At 36.8% G+C, this 20,388-nt stretch overlaps 1 protein-coding gene across 4 annotated transcripts in view; it reads left to right on the plus strand.

The window, feature by feature from the left end:
* CDH8 (cadherin 8) overlaps nucleotides 1-20,388 on the plus strand; it is a 162,238-nt gene that overhangs the window by 117,252 nt on the left and 24,598 nt on the right. For 3 of the 4 annotated variants that reach the window (XR_009964736.1, XM_062618270.1, XM_062618271.1), the window contains 2 exons: nucleotides 11,244-11,365; nucleotides 18,085-18,202. Coding sequence is in view for 2 of the 4 variants with exons in the window: in XM_062618270.1 (XP_062474254.1) it covers nucleotides 11,244-11,365; nucleotides 18,085-18,202 (240 nt within the window). In the remaining 2 variants the exon portion in view is untranslated. Of the gene's footprint in view, nucleotides 1-11,243; nucleotides 11,366-18,084; nucleotides 18,203-20,388 lie in introns of those variants that run through there. The other variant, XM_062618272.1, reaches the window with a different exon arrangement.

Here is a 20,388-nt window from a genome sequence, read left to right on the forward strand (position 1 = left end):
TAGTGTGTATAATAAAGATCACAGAAAGATGTGGTTCACAGTGATTTTCTGTAGGCCCCGTTGCCAGAGCTATTTTTCCTCCAATTGGTTGCTTCTCCAAGGAAGCGGAAAAAACTTTCTTCAAAAGCTTATAGTAGTGTGAGTTTTGTTAAAATGATGGGTCTGTAAAATAATGCTTCCACAGGTTACAAATGCTGTTTTGCTATTGCGTGTTCTTGAAGTTAGGTGTAATTTTCTTCCTTTTCCTTTTCATTTTTTTTTAAATTTCATTGTTGTTTGCAAAAAATGTAACAGTATAAATTCCACCATTTCTAGCTTGCCTTCTCTATAGTTTCTAAGGCCAGTGGTAATAGCTGCTAAAGCTTAAACCATATTTTTAATTTTTGTAATCGTGTAACAATTCACCAGTGGAATATGTGACATGGTTCATTTACTGAAGGTGACATAACTTCAAACTACATCCTGACTTGCATCCTCATTAGAGACCAATAAGGCTCAATAACACTATAATGTGTCAGAAAAGCAGGTTCTTTACTGCCAGCATTTGTTTAAGTTTTATCTCTGGATAGATGTGGGTGGAAGGATGTTGGCACTGTACATTTTTTATTTTTTCTTCCCTTAAGGATTTATGTAGGATCTGCGAATAAACCAGAATTATTTTCATTGTCATCAACCTGACATGATTACAGCAGCTTCCAATACAACCCGCTCAAGCAGCTTTGCTAATAATTTATTTAGAGTTATGTATTTGTTTACTCATATTGATGTGTCACATATATCTTGATTATGTGTCACAATGAATATAAAGCTCGCTGTGGTCAAAATTAGATATGCAGAAGAACACTATCTAGGGACATGCTGTTTGCATCTGGAGCTTCTGACAAGAAACAAGTACCTAAAATTGCTATTCAAATATCAAAAAGCTGCTACAGAGTCTGATCAGGATGCCCCTCCAAACTCTTTTCAAGCCTCATCCCATCTGTTTGTTCCTCTGCTTGAGTATCCCCCTTTATCTCTCCTAGTGCATATCCCATGCAGTCTAATCACTCTCTTATGCAGCATGTGGGTTACATGTAACAAGTACTTGTGTTATTGAGTACATCCAGTATCTACTATATCTTCTAGCACCTTCTTTTTGGAGTCCATGAAAAATAAATGGGAGGTGGTGACACTACAGTGGCTCTTAAAACATATCACAGTATCACAGTATCACAGTATGCTAGAGATTGGAAGGGACCTCAAAAGATCATCTAGTCCAATCCCCCTGCTGGAGCAGGAGCACCTAGATAATGTTACACAGAAATGTGTCCAGGCGGGTTTTGAATGTCTCCAGGGAAGGAGACTCCACAACCTCCCTGGGCAGCCTGTTCCAGTGTTCCGTCACCCTCACCGAGAAGAAGTTTCTTCTCAAGTTTAAGTGGAACCTCTTGTGTTCCAGTTTGTACCCATTGCCCCTTGTCCTATCATTGTTTGCCACTGAGTAGAGCCTGGCTCCATCCTCGTGACACTCCCCCTTTATATATTTATAGACACTAATAAGGTCACCCCTCAGTCTCCTCTTCTCCAAACTATAGAGACCCAGCTCCCTCAGTCTTTCCTCATAAGGGAGATGCTCCACTCCCTTAATCATCTTAGTTGCCCTGCACTGGACTCTCTCCAGCAGCTCCCTGTCCTTCTTGAACTGAGGGGCCCAGAACTGGACACAATATTCCAGATGGGGTCTCACCAGGGCAGAGTAGAGGGGAAGGAGGACCTCTCTCGACCTACTAACCACCGCCCTTCTAATACACCCCAGGATGCCATTGGCCTTCTTAGCCACAAGGGCACAGTGTTGGCTCATGGTCATCCTGTCGTCCACTAGGACCCCCAGGTCCCTCTCCCCTACACTGCTCTCTAACAGGTCGTTAGAGATTCATTGTGATTCAAAAGAACTTGCCATTCAAGGTGGTTTATAATAACCATAAACCCTTGAGTTTCTGGGTTGATGGGGTTTTGAGAGAGTGGCACAAGGGGTGCCTATGCTTCCCATTCCCTTCCAGCTCTAAGGTGGATATAAATTAGTTTCAACATCCTCTGCTTCCTCAAAGATAAAATTACAGCTTGCTGACCATGGCCCCTCATTCTCAGTCACATTGCAGCAGTAGATAACTTTTCCTCTCTTACTATGCATGGCAAAATTTAAACAGAATGGTGTATTTTGGTATTCCCTTATAACTGGAATTATGGTACAAGAGACCCTCTTCACAGCTGTAACTGCATTTGAGGGGATGTTTTGCTTTTCCAATTTAGTTTTTCCTTTCCAAGTCCTTTGGATCTGTCTGTTCATTCAGATAAGACAATATCATTCATACACACCGAATAAAATATGATGCTTCTGTAAAAAAAATTGCAAATATTTCCTAGTTTTGCAAATGTAGCTTACAATTCACAAAGTATTGGTTTGTTCGACTACTGTATATCTGCACAGCTTAATGATATGAAAAATAACAAGGAGGTTGCATTTGAATGTCAAATTATAGCCTGCCCTCGGTTAAGGAAAACAAAGACTAACTGATTCCATTGATATGTATTGTATCTGTGCAAAAGGAATGTACTTTCTTAAAATACAGTTTGATTATATAAATCCAAGTTGATACTTTGAAGTCAAAGTGCCCAGCTGAAGTCCCTGATTTAATTTCAATTATGTTTACATTTTAATTCTTAATTTATTTAGAATGTAGTAGAGACCTAATGTAATATTAAGAACAGAGACTAGGTTAGGCTTCCAGAGTAGAAAAGGGCTGACTGACTTCAGTAGAAGCCACATCAGGCCTTGAAGTGAAAGGGCAAAGTGCATGCCAACATGGTCTGCTTGCATCACTTTGCTACTACAATGACAGGCAAAGACTCAGTGCAGGGTTAGGTGGAATGTCACTGCTAAAGCAAAATAAAGAACAATGTCTCTCTGGTCCTTTGCTGGCATGTTTCATTTCTCTGCAATTTTTAGGTAATTGATTCAAGATTTTTTTAAAAATTAAAGTGAGTGAAAACTATGTCTAAACAGGGCCTGAAGAATATGGCTTTATTCAGTTAACATTTTCTGGCATGGCTTGTACATCTACCACAGACATTTTACTCTTTTAGTAATATTAGCAATCTGAATGTACAATCTCTCCTTTAGTCCTTTGGAAATCTTAGCTATAAATTTAGCTTTGAAGTCAAGTCTTGAAAATGTAGTCTGTCCTCAGCCTCCCCTCCTCCTTGTCCTCCTTTCAGGATACATAGGTGAAATGTGCTCCTTGCACTCTACCTCATTAGTGGGTATGTATGGTTCTGTGTTTGTCCACACCTGTGAAAGCTTGCCTTTTCAAGAGTCTGACATCTTTTTCATGGCAATGAGAGGTGCAAAAGTGGACAAAAATGAAGAAGGTGGAAATCCTTGGTGAAACTTGTGACAGTCTATCAGTGAGGAAATGAAAATAGAATGTAACATAACTGTGCTCATGACTTGTTCATCTTTCTTCTGGAGACCATGGTAAAATAAAGGGAGTGATCAACTGAAAGGAGGCAAAACTTTTCAACTGCATTACTATTTTTCTTCCAAAGAATGACTTAAGGAACAAACCTGAGAAATATGTTTCACATCTTTTTCTTTCTTCCTCCCTCCCACACACATCTTCACACAGAGACTCGCCACAATCTGTACTCCTCTAATACATTCCAGTATGCTGAAATAGAGAAATGAAATGTTAATTTTGAAGCAGTGTTTGTTTCTTGTCTTAGCAACTTGTACAGCAGCCTTTCTGCTATGCACTTATCTGTTTATATTACTTTATAGATATACCACACCTCTTCATACTTTCTCATCTTTTAAAAATACAAGGATTTCAGGCAGGATCTAAATCTTTATGTAGAGATTTTTTTTTGCTTTTTCAAATTTTATCCTAATTCAGAAATAGCTTGTATTCTGTTATTTTAGCAGAAATACTGCCAATGGCTGATGTCTTTTCCTGACAATTTCAGAATCAGTTTCAGGCACTCGGTCTGTCTTGAATCGAATCATTACACAACACTTCAGATAAATGAACACAGTGTGTGCTGCAGTATGTGATTTCTATAGTTAAACTTCAACGTAAATAAAATTTCAGTTTCACAATAGTATCTTTATTTCTCAAGATTCTTGAAGTTAGATTTGCCAACTTTCTATGAAAAAAAAATATAAGCTGTGGAGCTATATAGGAAAAGGATTGCACAAAGAAAACAATAGCATAAACCCTAAGAGGAGAAATAAACTTGTCCTGCATGTAGATTTTTTTGTAGTAATGGCATCAGATAAAACCTTGATGAAGTCATGAGAATGGATCTGTTAAAATACAACTTAATAAGATTGAAATATCAGGGATGAAAAGCAAGCACTATTGTTTTTATGAAGTCAGTGATTCAGATTTTGTTTTGATCTCTCTGTTAGAACTAGGACTTCCTGTACTTCTAATTTAAAATATTACTATGGTAGAAATTTCATTGAATCAAAGAATCATGAAATACCCATTTCCAAAGCATGCTGTGATGATAATAAGAGTAATAATAAAAAATAATAATAATAAGAGATGTCTTATTTTGTAGGAGTCTACTTTCCATTCAGGTACTTATTTTTTGTTGAAATGCAAGACAGCTTATGACTTTTTAAAGACAGCCTTGAAATTATTTTTGATTAACTAAATAAAGGAAAACTGGATTCAACTGGATTTCTTTGGGTTAAACAGTTGATTAACTTCATTTTGCCCAGCCAATAATTGTCTTTTTTAAAGACCACTGCTTGTTAAGACTTCCTGTATGTATATCTGTCAAGGAAGGTCAGTGGAGAAGTGTAAGCAGTGAGGAGAAGCAAGACAGGCCAACCCAATATGGGTGATAAGCAAACTTCTACTTTATTTGTGGCGCACTTCGCTTAAATCTGCGTGGTGTTTAGCCACGCCTACTAGTCAGAACAGTATTGGTTAGTTCTACACAGCTTCCTTCACATTCTCCTCCCACATCCAGTATCCGGTTACCTGTGAGGCCTACCCCTTGCCTTGCTCACACAAGGCCTCTAAGGCTCCATGGCCTTGCTCTTAGAGCCATTCTGCAACAATTCCCCCCTTTTTCTTTGTGCGAGCAAGACATTGTGGGTCGTTCTGTTCACTTGTTTTCACCACGCAACTATAAGCAAGTCTAGCAACTACAATGATTGAAATAACAATGATACATAAGCGCAGTCCTTCAAATAGCAGTGTTTTAAGTCAACCTGTAATGCCCCATGAGGACAACCATTTAGTTATCCCTAGGTCACTGCTCACTTGCAGTTGCCGGGTAAGCTGAGCCAGGGTTTTCAGCTGTGCATGTATGGAATTAAAATGACCAGAAAGATTCATACAACATGTTCCATCAAACTCTTCACATCCATGTCCCTGTTCCGACAACAAAAGGTTCTGCAGTGTTGCATGTCTTTCATAGTCAACATTAAACAACAAATCAGAAATTGCCTTCAATGTAGTATTTGTCAGCTTAGTAACTCAGCAACTCAGCCTGCTTAGTTGATCCAAGGCCCCAGCTGAAGCACTTACAGTGATTTGGCATATTATGATTGGATACATGTCTCGAAGACCCTTAGTGACTAGCATATAATTGGTTAAACACAGGTGTGAGAACTCAACCATGAAGGCTTGCCAACAGTCCACAGTTCTCATTAACTTGGTGAATTCCAGTCTCTTATCTTGCTTGCTTAAGCTTCTTCAGGCCTCTCATGGCCTTGCTGTATCTTTCAGGACTATTCAAAGTTTATGTACCAATTATGCACTCTCGCGTGAGAGCACTGTCTCCACATCTCCCCCCTTTTGTTTTATCCAGTACCAAGTCGCTACTACAGCAGGGCACACACATTTACATTAGCAGAGTAACTATTACAGGGTGCAGCAGCATGTTGAAGATGCTGATGGCAGCGAGGGACTAGCCAAAGAAATTTCTTACCAGTGGAATTCTCCCACCCTCTTAATTTGTTCCATTACCTGCTTTATAACTACCATTGTATTAAAATCTTTCCACCTTTGCCTTAGCATTGTTACAGCTGAGCGTCTCCAGGGCCAGTGAGTCTGAGCAGACCGACCCTGGAGACGAAGAGTCAGAGTCTGGAAGCAGAGGATATAAATGTGGCTTGGATTCAGGGGATTCGGGGGCTGATCCTGGGCCGAACTCAGGGTCTCCATTGCTCGCAGCTATGTCTTTCTTGTCAGATGTCTCTCGTTCGGTATGTAGCCATCTGCAGACCTGGCTCCTCCGTAACTGAGTTAAAAATTTCCACTCTAGGGCACAGTGGGTTGGAAAGGCTCGCAGTTCCTTCAAATCTCCCGCTAGCGCATAATCTCTATTTTCTACTGCGTGCTTCAAAGTGGCGCCGCAATAGATCCGGCGCTGAGGCACCGCCCTGTTTCTTTAGGATTCCTCGACATTTATCATGCATATGCCTTCTAACACACTCTCTCTGTCCTTTTCAAAGTTCCTACTTTCGGAACTGGGGTGGTGGGGGAGCAGGGGGGTACACCTCCTCCGCGGCACCTTCTGATGAAGGAGGAGGGGGAGAAAAGGAAGGGGGGGTGGGGGAGTGGGAAACCCTGTGCTCCCGCGAGTTGGGGGAAACGAGTTGTAATCTTCCCCCGGCTTCAACCGACCAGGGACGTCTGTTCCTAGTTTCTCCGTTGCTACCGCAGCAGTTTTCTTTTCCGCCTTGTATCTTTTTATACAGTTTATTACTTCTCTCCATGGTTTACCAAGTTTCTTTGCCGTTTTATCATCATTAAGCATTGAGTCAAATAGTTCATCACCAAACTTTTGCCACTCACTCTCCTCAAAAACTGTATTAGGATCTACAAAAAATCCCTTAGCCTCCCCTACAGCCACTAGACCTGCTAGCTGCTTTAGAGTCTCAGGCTCAATTCCCCGCTTTTACAAAAAGAACTGTAATAAGTCCAGAGCTACCTCTCGGTCCATTTTCATGGCCAGCCTTTTCCTGATCGTCTTCTTCTGGGTCGTCCTGTAACCTCGGTCTCCGGATCAGCCTCCCGACGCAGCAGTGTCTGGTTCGCCCCAGCGGTGGACTCCTTTCGGTTAGTCCAAGCACCCGGGTCCATCACGCCACCGCAGCAGCATTGCCCACGCTCCCTGGCCGCTGCCGCCGGCGCCGCTCACTCGCCGTTCCGGGTCCCTGTTCCTCAGGGCCCTGTATTCCGGGTCCCCGATAACCGGGGCCCTGTAATCCGGGGCCCCGGTAGCCGGGGCCCTGTAGTCCATAGTCCGTGTTCGGGCGCCATTTGTATGCGGCGAGGAGAAGCAAGACAGGCCAACCTAATATGGGTGATAAGCAAACTTCTACTTTATTTGTGGCGCCCTTTGCTTAAATCCGCATGGCGTTTAGCCACGCCTACTAGTCAGAACAGTATTGGTTAGTTCTACACAGCTTCCTTCACATTCTCCTCCCACATCCGGTATCCGGTTACCTGTGAGGCCTGCCCCTTGCCTTGCTCGCACAAGGCCTCTAAGGCTCCATGGCCTTGCTCTTAGAGCCATTCTGCAACAGAGAAGTGTTTTGAGTATGTTTATGAAGTGTTTAAGTGTTTATGGGAGTTGAATATCTGCGTTATGTTCTATTAGTTGTAGCACAAGACCAGTTTGATTTACAAGCTTTAGTTCCTCCTAGTACTATTACTGCTGCATGCCGTACCAGTGTTAAGAATGCTTAGTGCTATGCATTATAAATAACTATCTCAGTTACATAAGGTTTTTCCAGAAAGGAATAAATGTGTCGATTACAAGAAGAATTAGCAGAAGTCTGTAGCCTCTAAAAGTTCAGGTTTGGAGACCCTAAATGGCTTGATAGTGGGATTATTATTTCTTTTCTTACTTTTACTTTGATTATCTCATCTACCTCATCATATTTTTATCAAACTCTGTAGCCTTTTTTAATCCTCAGTAAATTTAAATGGGTATATTACTCAGAGATGAATACTAGCAAGTTGTGTATTTCATTTCAAGCATGCAATATTCCAATAGAATCTTGAGAACTGCAGAGAAAAGCAGAGTATTTTAGGTGCTTGTAATTCTTGTAAACCTTTCTGTATGCATTTCTAAACTCACCTGGACTTTCCATTATTTTGGGAAAATTAATTGAATTTTTGAGCTTAAGCAATCAGTCCTACTATCTACCTGGTTCATGCAAGATGATTCAGTCTTCCTTAATCATACTGATAGGGTGGTTCATTGGGAAAAAAAAACAACGAACGGGAAAAATAAGGAACCCTCAAAAAAAAAACCAAACAAAAAAACCAAACAACCCTAAAACCAAGATAGTAATTAAAATTCAGTTTTGTCAGTAGCTGAGAAAGAACTGACTCTCCATTCATACAAATGAGGAAAAGTTCTGAACATGAATACTAATGACCGTGAAGGCTAACTGTGTATGCAGGACAGTTAGTCATGTGAACGCAACAGTTTGCGCACTCTGTGGAACAGGGTGGATCCACTTCAATTGCTTCCTGCTTCTAATTCAAGAATATTGGGCATTGCTAACTGAGATGCATTTAAACTTGAGAGGGATGTTGTCTGCATACATATTTTACCATTGAGAAGTTTGCAGACATTAGAAGTATGAAAATGGACAGACAAAACCATTTTACCTTGACAGTGTTTTCATCCACAAGTGAAATGTAGATTTGTTTAGTGAAAATAAAAATTTGCTTGAATAGGTATGCTTAGGGTGGTTTTTATTTACAGGGAAAACACTTAGCATAAAGAGAGATTTCATTGCAGAGACAAAATAATGTTATGCATTCCATGTGGTGGGCAGTACAAACAGTAGACAAAATTCCCTTTCTCAATAAATTTCATAATAGTCACAAGAACCCTAAAAGGAGGTGGATATACCCTTGTTTGGAGCTTTCCAAACCAGTTGGGTCTCTTTTGTGTTTAGCAAATTATTTTTTAAAATGAATTCTCATCAAGTTTCTAATTACAATATCTTTAAATTTAATGTTTGTATTTCTGATGAAAGACAAACATTTTGGGGGCAGTCAGAAGGGACATGAATAAATTCTTTAGAACCTTATCTAATTAATTACATTTCTCTGTAATGTCTTTAAAATTTGAACTGCCATCATTTCATTAATTTAGATAAAAGTAAATCTTTAGTGTTTAAATGTGACACTAGTGCTGAGAATTCTGATAAGCTGAAGATTAAGCGTCTTTATTTTTATCAAGTTAAGATAAAAAAAAGTTTAAAATGTTTGGGATCCATCAATTGCATATTAGCTTTTAAATGCATTCATTTTTATATATTTATAGATTTATATATATAATATATAAAAATCTATATATATTTATAGATTTAAAATGCATTATTATTGAATGGCATTAGTGTTCACTCACCTGTTAATAAGTAAGAGCAGAAGACAAAAACTGGACGTAAACATTACTCTCGCAATATTGTTGTGGGGGTTTCATATTCTTCTGGAACATGTTTCTTTCTGAACTAGAACTTTTGACTTCGAATGGGAAGCATTTGGAGTCACATGTCTTGTAATCTTACATGTCCTATACAGGTGTGATTTTAATATTTCAGGTTATGCAGCAAACATAAAGCCATTTTTTATAGCACTAGTAGATTTGGTGATAGCTTAGTTTTGTGTCTTTAAAAATAATTATTTTTATGCTATTTCAAATTAATGTTAGTAGAGCAATTGAAATGTGCACATTTAGATTTTCAGGTTGAGCCTCAAAAATGATGTCTGTCTTTAGGGTACAAGTTTAAAAAAGGATGCAAGAGGTAGGATTTGATTAGGTCACAATAAAGTTAACCTTGATGGAAGCCATAAACAATACTGTGTATATGGTAATACTTCCTTTAATTATCTCTACCAGTTGTAGGGCTGCCACCAGTTGCTACCTGCCCACTGGTGGAGCCTCACCTACTTCTACTTTATAGACATTTATTATGAAAGGTACATTGAATCCCAGGCGATAGGAGCTTCTGTCCTACCCTCCCCTAAGCCAGTTCTGCATTGCCAGAGAACAGAATCCCCATGGATTGATGGAAGCTTTGGACAGCTGCTAAGCTGTCACAAAACCAGTAAGTTGATATTCTTACTTATGGTAGTAACTTTCTTGCCTGCAGTAATAATTTAGGCAAAAGCACACAGTTCCATCAAAAGTCAGACCCAGGGTTTGATTCACACGGCGTGCAGTTCTTCAAATTGTTGATAATATAAGCAAGATAAAATTCTCTGGTTGTAAAGTAATACTCACTAAGAGATGGATTTTGAAACTAGTATTGAATTACTTGTAGAAGTATACATGTGCTATAGAAGAGGTTTTTAACCCCTTCAGATCAATTGGTTACCTCGGTTTAAACTGCATTCACAGTTCTTCTCTTTGGGGAAAAATAATCTAAAATATTTAGAAATAGCCTCTTAAATTATCTATACTGAACTGAAGAAAAGACACAAGGGGCTGACTGTGAAATCTATGCAAAGTAGAATGCAGCTGTTGGTTTAGTTTTTCTTGATTAACAGCTTATTCTAATCTTCACAGTGAGAAACACTTCTATACAAAACACTTTTATAGCAAAATATGCAAAAAAATGCAAAATATGATTACATATTATTTCAATGAAGAAAGAAGTTCACAGGTCACATTTTTGGTCACTGGTAGATGAATCAAAGTGCTTTAATAGTCTGAAGTGCTATCTAGTTTTGCCTATGTCAATCTACAGTCTATCTAGCTCACAGTGTGGGCCTCCACATTAATTGTATTTGTAATGAAGAAATAATAGATGTGCAGTCGGGACAATTAATAGAGTAAAATGCTCTGTGCTCTGCCAAAGATAAACAAAGAAATAAATCTATGTTGTTTACAGCCTTCCCTTTTCCATGTATAATGGACTTTATCAATAAAACAATACAAACTTCATCAAAGAAAAATCTCACCAATTTAGTCCAAGAAAGATCATTGAGCTAATCTCCAACAAATGCTGTTTGCAGTAGGGATCTGTTTATTCTTTTCAACTGTAAAATACTGCCCATCCTTCTTTATCTCGTGCTCCAACCCCACGATCCATTACAGATAAGACAATCCAATTAAGCATGGAAGAAGACAGGAAGATTATGGTTATTCTGTAGGCATTTGTGTATCAGTCCCAACATATATATGCTTACTTTTTTTACTTTGATTTGTTCTCTAAGGAAACCACAGTCAAGTGTCCCGGGTGCCTGTTGCTATCAAAGTTCTTGATGTAAATGACAACGCTCCTGAGTTTGCATCAGAGCACGAAGCTTTTTTATGTGAGAATGGGAAGCCTGGACAAGTAGGTATCTCCATGTTTTTATGTTGGTACTTCGATGTATGAGAAGGGAGTACAGTTTCTCCCTGTCACCTTATCTCATCTTTATTCCCAAAATGCATGCCTAAGTGTTCATGCTAACATGTCTTAACGTTCATTTAAGATAAACCTATGATCATATTCTGTGGTACATATCTCTCTATATGGATTTACTTATTTTTTAAAGTATAGGTGGGTAAATTAAAGGTGGATATGCTAGGAAAATATACAGAAAAAACTTGAGTGTCTTTAAGCTCCCATTGTTTCTACTCTGCTTGATAGAGCTCATTGCTTCATAGGTTCAGGGGGTTTAATAGGTAAAAGTAAAATCCAACATAAATTCCAGTTCAGTTATTGAGCTATATTGCAGCTGGTCCCAGGTATGATTTAGAATAAACACTTAAAACAATAAAACCATTTCTCCTCACCCATATGTCAGTTGTAATCTCTAGTTAGTTCTTACTTTTCAATGACAACTAGGAAAAAAAAACAAGAAAGCAACCCAGAACTTGATGGAAAGTCAAGTAAATTGTAACTGAGTTTGAAGTATCTAAAGAGGGATGGGGTCTTAGAGAAATGGAGTTCAAGTTTTCATTGTATTTAACAAAAAAAAAAATACTGAAGAGGTTATTTCCTTCTTGATTTGGTGAAATAAAAGGGTTGGCAAAAGAGTTTACACAGCACTTAACAAGGTGAAATAAACATAGCAAGATATCAGAAGCAAGATTTAACCTGTGTAGCCTTTTTCAAAGAAAATGAAACAGATTTCGTAAAGGGCACCGATTTTGAAGGACAAATGTACAGAAATAAGAAAAAAAACTCACATGCCACATAACTGACAAGATAAAGATTCAAGAAAATGTACAGACTTTTAGAAAGTGTAAATGAAATTTAACTGTTGTCCAGCTTCAGAAACATTTTGTGTTGCAACAACTCACTGTTACTAGACTTTCTAATTTATTTCTAGATTGTGACATTTTATTTAAATAAACAGCAGTTGACAGCATGACACTAGACTTGTTACTTCGACTATTCCTGTGTCTCATGTGGGTGGTAGGCATTAAATTCACTATTCTCCAAAGAAGGTTACCTGACAATAGAGTTAGAAGTTATTTTCTTTTAGTAGTATTAAATGACAACTGATATAGCAGTATATGACAACCCACCTCTGCCAAGACTGGATTGTTGAAGAAGATGATTTCACTTCTAGCACCCCTTTTTTGTATATTAAAAAAGGTGTCAAAAAACTGTCATTTAAGAAATGAGAATTCGTTTCAACCACTGAAAAGCAGATTATTGAAATGTGCCCTTATGGGCAGACAGTTATGCTACTGTTGGTATTTAAGTTTTTCTAGCTCAGCGTGGATATCTGTTTAGCTCAGGGTGGAAATGTAACTACTCAGCATTTCACTGAGTAGTTACAGTTTCCAGGATATATTAATTTCTAATGAGTGTACCTTTATCCGGGATTCAGTAAGCTTCCCTAAAGTCAGAAAGCTGTTACACAGTGTTTTCTGAATACATTTATCTAGATATTTATATCAAACTTCAGCTGGTTTAAGAGATGCTGAAAATTATTCACATTTCATTTTGGAAAAAAACAATAAATGAGATTATTAAGAATCAGCTGATAAAAGAGGCTTTTGTTTAAGCACTTTTGTAAAATTCATATTAAACCATTCTGTTCTTCATTTTACCATCACCTCTTAAACTCTTTATCTGATGACAGATGTCATTCTTGAGCGTGAATCCTTGTGTGAACTTTACAGATGGTTATTAAATATTTGGCTGTCAGCATGAATGAGGTGCGACTGATCCTGCAATTTATTCTGTGTTTTTAACAAATAGCATTATTGGAACCACTCAAGTAAAAAAAAAGTTACTCTTGAGTAACCACTCGAGAATAATCGCCAAGGTTATGTTCTAAATTTAAGTCATCATTCAAAAATTATCTGCTTCTGTAAAGATTTTGATATCTACCCTAAATTTTCTTATGCTTATTATTCTATATTCAAATTTTGGAATAAATCATATTAATAAGTCAAGATGTAGAATTCAAAATGTTAAATATGACTCAGCTATGAAATAGCCAATATGAGAAAGAGGCTACTCTTTTTCATAGTAGCAAAAGCCTCTTTCTCCAAAGTTTAAACTTGAATTTTACACGTGCAGGAAAGGCACTACTGTATTGGGGTATTCCAATCTATTTAGAGTTGCAACTCAACTTAGATTTAAGTTTAAATCAAATTTGTATTTCTGTAAGGGAGATCACATTTGAACCTTCAGAAAACCTTATTTGTAGCCCCTAAATATATTGAGCCATCTATCTCAGTTCACTTTTTAAGTGTTCTATTTTGGGTTCTGATATAATTGCAAGTGGCAATTGCAGCTGCTGGTGATGTGACAGAATGTATTAAAAACTGTTGATGCATTTTTTTTTGCTTTACTCTACCTCCAACAGTAGAGGTACAACAATTAGTAGGAGAGGAAAGGGAGAGGATGAGCAAAAATATTTGTCCATGCAGATATTTATGTGCAACTTTTATATTTTTACACACAACAGAAAGTTGCCAGAAATGGGGGGTTTTGTCAGTTTTAGGAAATAAAAAAAGTACTGTACTGTTACAGTATCTCTAAGGTAAACATAAACTAGCTCATGCCCTTCCCTATTATTCCCCCTTTTTTTTTTTTCATAATTCTACTTGCTAAAGCCAGAACAATCATGGGTTTGTTGGCTATAGCTCTACAGTTCGTTGCTCTCCAGCCCAGCTAAATTATTTTCCTACACTCCTAGAACAGAACATCTGTACTATTAAGAAAAATGCTTCACTCATTGTTCCTCAGTCCCCACCCAGACTTTTCCAGCAAAGTGCTTTTTGCTTGAAACAAGGCTACAAAACTTTCAAACACTTAAGTAGTGCAGACAGTGATGTATCGGTGCTCAAGCCAGTGTTTAAACTAGAGCAATGTAAAACTAAGTACAGTGTTCCTCCAGTCTCTTGCAATTTGTCTCTATTTTATTCAGTTCTCTTAATAGAATTGGCTTTTTCTAATGGGAGAAATCTTCAGATAGATCTTTGTCTCTAAAGAGCCAAAGCTGATTCAAATGGCAAAATGCAGGTTCTAGCAGCACAGGGTTGGCTATGGCTGAAAGGCAAAGTTAAAATTGTACTGCTTTGAGTATTTATGGTATTGTGAGTCTGAAAAGTAATTCAGAAATAACCATAAAGACTAATGTGACTGCAGCAGTTTTTCAGATTCGGTAAAAAAGTTTGAAGTTGGGAACTGTTCCAAGTTAGCTTAACAAGTTGCAGTATCATGTATTAAAATCACAGACAGATAGTTATGATACATTGATAAAAACTTCAGGCTTATATTTATCCCTCTGCATCATTCATTATGATTATACTGGTAATCTCCTATAAATATTATTTCAGGCATAGCTGCTTTGTAGAAATGTGAGGCAACATGCAGACTATAATGCTGAGTTGTCCTCAGGGATCATTTAACTATCCATTTCAATCACAGCTGCCTGTTAAGCAAAATATGCTGATTTACTATGTTTCTACTAAATGTATGTACAGAATCAAATATATGCATGAAATTTTAATACAACATCAAAGTTGAAATTTTACAAGGAATAATTTCATCAATGTCAAGACTGAAGAGCCAAAGGGTTATTAACCATCACTGTAGTGCTTATGGATACATTGTGAAAAAAATCAGGTTTTGATTTCTTTATGATTAGTATTGACTGATTTTGTTATGTGGAACACCTTTGTTACCCATGTTACTACAGGGAAAGAAAAAAGTTGTTTAGTGATAGGTACAGCAGGACAGCCCTGGAAGATTTTTTACCATGTTCTGAACCCCAAATCAAGAGTTGGAGAATTAACTTCAATAGTGTTCCATTACAAGATCACACAACACTGAGCAATAAAGTATGCTCATCAGCATACTAATAAAAATGTGGTAATGAGAATTACTGGACTTTTCTTACTGCTATGGAGTAAAACATACAGGAGCTCTGTATCACTGTATATATGTTATGCCATTTTTATTTTTTTAAGAGCTTATTTTAATGCAAATGCACAAAGAAATAAGGTTGCTATGGGAACACTAACTCTTAATTCCTTGATGTGTGCATGTAACACAACAAATATAGTGTTCCGCTAAGCCTATCTTTTGCATATAATTTTCTGTGCATTTTAAGGCAAAGAAAGATTTAGTAAACAATGAAGGGAACGGATGAAAAGAACTGAAGTATAAGAAAGCATTCTGTAGTCCATTAAAAGGTATCTATAGTTCCTGGAGGGGGTACAGGAAAGGACAAAACATACAGCCAGCTCTTATTTCTTGGAAGTTTGCAACCTAGGCAAAATTCTACGCTTATTTTATAAAATTTCCATGAGCTGAAAACCCCTGTTACTAATGCTTTGGCTACTGGCTTTCACATATTTTAATTGAAAACCTGAAGACAGTGAACTTTTTAAGTCAACTCTCTTACATAACGATAGAAAGAATTAAGTTATGTAGCCAGTAGAGATAAAATTGCATAACTATCTGATAAACTGCACCTATTACACGTACCTGATGTTCCAGACTCTACTGTGCCATTCTCCTTTTCCCCTATTGCTTTCTGATTCTAGCAGTGTTCAAAAAATGGAATAACCACAAAATACATCTTTCTTTAAAGACGCTTTCCATTCTAATTTGCACTTACCCATTACACAGAATTACTAGGACCTAGTCCAGCCCTGTGCCTGACATATGTGGATAGTGTAGTACCTTACACCTCTGCTAGGAGAAAGCTGAAAATGCTCCACATCTGTACATGGGCCCATCTCTGCAGTGGGAGAAGCAATATCTGCTTATATATTTTTCATTTATATGTTTTTATTATTTCACACTCCACATCTCTCTAAGATCCATTATGGAGCTATTAAATCAGACACCTACTTCTTTAAGCAGAAGCTGTCCTAGGTCTTTTTCTGTCCATCTTTTCTAATGCATCTGTCTGAAGAATCTATTTATGTAGTATTTAAACAGTATAAAATTTTTTCCGTAGATCACTGATAATAAATCTGACCTATCGAGAATCTGACTGGGCAGGGAATTAATTTCTTGAAATTCCTTCCTAAGTTGTTTTACAAATTATGTGTGTGTATATCAATACCTGCTAAAATATCTTTACATATGCATATATACATGCATAATTTCAAATATTTATGTTTTGATGTTGCTACTCCTGATTACCTAGACAGATTTTATTCTTCCTTTAACGCTTGCAGAATATAGAAGAAAGAATGGGATATTGATTATTATTGTATATGTAACACATACAGATTGATAGTCCTTTCTCTTGCAGTAAAACCAGTATAAAATACTAGTTATTAGCATTTTGCTAGTGAAGCACTGAAAATTTAAAGTATTTGGGCAGCATCAGCCCCTGTTTCCAGTTTTTACTCTATACTTCAAAAATTAAACTTGCAGTGATTCATAATCTGAATTTAATTGTCCAAAATATTATGGGTCAGTTGCTTTAGGCATTACAAAAATAACTACATAAAACAAAACTGGTATTGAATTCAATGGACATGGGAAAGGTCAATAATTCTCATTAAATTGCTTATAAACCTCATCTAGAACGAGCTAACTACCACTGAAATTCAGCTCAGTGCTGGATCTGGATCCATAGTTGGTTTTGTTTCTACTTCTATGGAAAATACTTGGAATCAAAAGTACTTGAGCCAAATATAAAAAAGAAAAAAACAACAAAACAACAACCAAACAAAAAAAAAAAAAACAAAGAAAAACTTGCTGATTATTTTAAAATCATGTTTCTTCTTTTCATATTCCTGTGAAGCTTTGTATGATTTGAAGATGGTGAATTGCAGTTTCTCTTTGAGTAATGTTGGAGGTAAAAGAGATAAATGGAGGTAAAAACACTTACAGATACTGTAGTTGGTCAGGTAAATTAAATGGGGTGAAAGTTATTTGATTATTCAAAGTTATCCAGACTATTCAAGTACTCTGTGCTCTTCTAACCTTAGTATCCTGCATTATTCTGGAAATCATTCATTAATAATGGCATTTTAGAACAAAAGATACTTTAATACAGGAAGAAATTAGGTTTTATTAAAATTAAGGAAAAAAGTCCGAAATATACACTTAGATATTTCCCTTCTTTTTCAGGTTAGGTTGTTTAGAATATAAAACTTCACATTGAAAGTTCATTTTAAAAATGTATATATTTATTCAGTAAATTAAAAAATGGTGGCAGGGGAAAGGAGAAAGGATTAAAGATAGATTGTACATTTTGGTTCCGTGAGAAGCATGGGTATATGAATGAAAGACTACCATAGGCATTGTAAGTGTTTCTGAAATGATTTTCTTTCTTCTTTACTGCTGAATAATAATTTAGTACTTGCCAAATCAGCGTCAGTTTTTATTGACCTCTCTCACGTGCCTGTCTTTCCTTAACCTCTGCCTCCTTGTTCTGGAAACTGTTTAAATGGGACAGATACATTCCCTCTTCCCCAGACATTCAGTTGAAGGTCTGTAAAAGCCTGGCAAGATTATAAATTAGCATTGTTAATATGGCATGTGGACAAATGAGAATGTGTCTGAAAGAATGGAACATGTTTTTTTTTTCAATATTGTACATTTATGTGAATAGTTAATGAGAGCATTTTCTGTTGAAGGTAATTCAGATTGTCAGTGCTGTTGACAAAGACGATCCTAAAAATGGGCATTATTTCCTGTACAGTCTTCTTCCTGAAATGGCCAACAATCCAAATTTCACCATCAAGAAAAATGAAGGTAAATACAAAACATACATAATGTGTATCTGAACAACTTCATTTTGAATTGCTTTTTGACTTCCATTTACTTTACCAGTTTGTCCCTGGGCAATTGTAGATAATCTGTTTAATGGTACCTTCATTATATCTCCTAAGCTATTTCTAATATCTTTACAGTAGATAAAAAGAAAGTAAAATGAATACTGCATTTAGATCCAGAAGACAGCTCACTGGCTTAAATAAAATGAAAGCATAGATTTATTGCCTGTTTTATTTCTATTAACTTGAAATTCCAGAGATATGCTATTAAGTGAAAATCTGAAATTATGTTGATAAAAAAATGTTGATCCTATGTTGACTGGATATAGATGGGAACATAAAATTAAGTATCTACTAAATCCACCAAAGGAAACACCATTTAAGCCTATTTGTTGTGTGTATAAAGATTCCAAAGTATTTCAGTTAGGCACTTCTACTGGAAAGAGAAATATGATCAGAAAAGCCCAGAAGGACACTGTGCCACTGTGCTTTAGAGCACTTCTGGAAGGGCAAAATGTCATTCTGTAGTACTATAGAAGTGGAATTACATGTGTGATGGAAAAAAAGGACACATTTAATATTGTTGAGCAATAAATTTACAGTGATCCTTTTGTTTGGCACGCAAGTATTTGAAGGTCATGTGAGAAAGATGACCTGTGAGAATGATCACAAGAATGCTATAAATAGTTATTTATGTGTTTGTACTTGAATATTCAGCAAAGTTTTTTCATCTTGGCTTCTTTTTCTTTTTTATGTAACACTACCCTGTCAGGAATTTTAGTCAAATTCAGTCTCTTATTTCTCTTACTTAAAATTATGTTGAAGGCAATCCCTACTTAATCTATTACTAATAGGAAGATGTATCTGAGATGTATGTGCATGAGTGTAAAAGTAATGCATGAAATGTCAAATAAAAAGAAAATGCCGTTTTCGTTTTTTTATTCTAGCTGTTCCAACCAAGAATAATGATGGCAGCATTTTATTAAATTATACCATAAAAACCTTAATTCTTAAATCAGCTTAAATAGATAATGAAGTTTTCCTTTCATTAGATATGTTTTTCTCTTACAGCATTCACAGTGTGTCTCTACTTGCATTTGTACTTACACGTAAGAAATAAGTCTCTGCATGTTTTCTGCACTTACAGGAGAAGATATAACAAACCTCTCCAAAATGCATTTGATAATCATCAGTAGTGTAAGACAAACTGAATTAAGCATCCTAAATGTGAGGTAGTTTGGGTTGCACAGAATGATGAAGTAAAAGAGGTATTATCACTTCTCTTCCTTCATATTTAAATGCTTATCTTACATCACTAGTTAGTCCTCTCCTTCCAGTCTGCTACCCATTTGAGACCCACTCGTCCTCCTAGTCACAGCTAATGGCGTAATTACTGCTATGAGTGGGAGTGAAGAAACTTTATAAAAGCATGGTTTTGGAAAATTAGTCCAGTTTCGTTACAACATTGCCACTTGGTTTTACAGGTTTTAATGCATTTGAATCAGTTAAGTGTGTAAATCCTCCTAAAACAACCAATGGAAATCTCTTGAAATAAGAATCTACTTGAAGAGACTTTCCCGATTTAATCTTTCAGTATCCAAGAATGAAATTCCAGCTATGCGTGCCATCTTTTTCTATTAGGATTGCTCAGCCAGGGATGCAGCCCATGGTTGGTGCTAGAACATGATCTCCCACAGGAAGCAAATACTCGTGTCAAAGCCAAAATCAGAGTATAATTTGGTTGAGGTGAGGTTTCATGTCATTTAAACATCATAAATCTTTAGTAAATCTTTATTTAGTTATGGCACTTAAACAATGAACTTGACTATGACTTTGTCTGGCATATGTCTGCTAGGTAAGCATGAGTGATTATTCTTGTTGAAAAATCTCCAATATGCCTAAAAAACATAACTCAGAAGTCAAATTTCTTCTTAGTTGTACTGTGAGTGTCTGGGCAGTCCAAATGCTAGCTTGATATGATTAATAGAGGCAATATAAGAAAATTCCTGTAACAAACCCTACTCTCATTTCTGGAGAACTCTGTTGCTGAGGGTCAGATCAGTGCACAGCCCACTTAGGCTTGGAACAGAAAAATATTTCCTCATATTGGTGGGCAAAATCCTTGGCACTTTCATGACTGTGACCTCAGGCTCAACTTTCTCCCAT

The sequence above is a fragment of the Pezoporus occidentalis genome, unplaced genomic scaffold, assembly GCF_034315485.1.
Source record: "Pezoporus occidentalis ecotype Australia unplaced genomic scaffold, CSIRO_AGI_Poc_V1 ctg20, whole genome shotgun sequence".
NCBI lineage: Eukaryota > Metazoa > Chordata > Aves > Psittaciformes > Psittacidae > Pezoporus > Pezoporus occidentalis.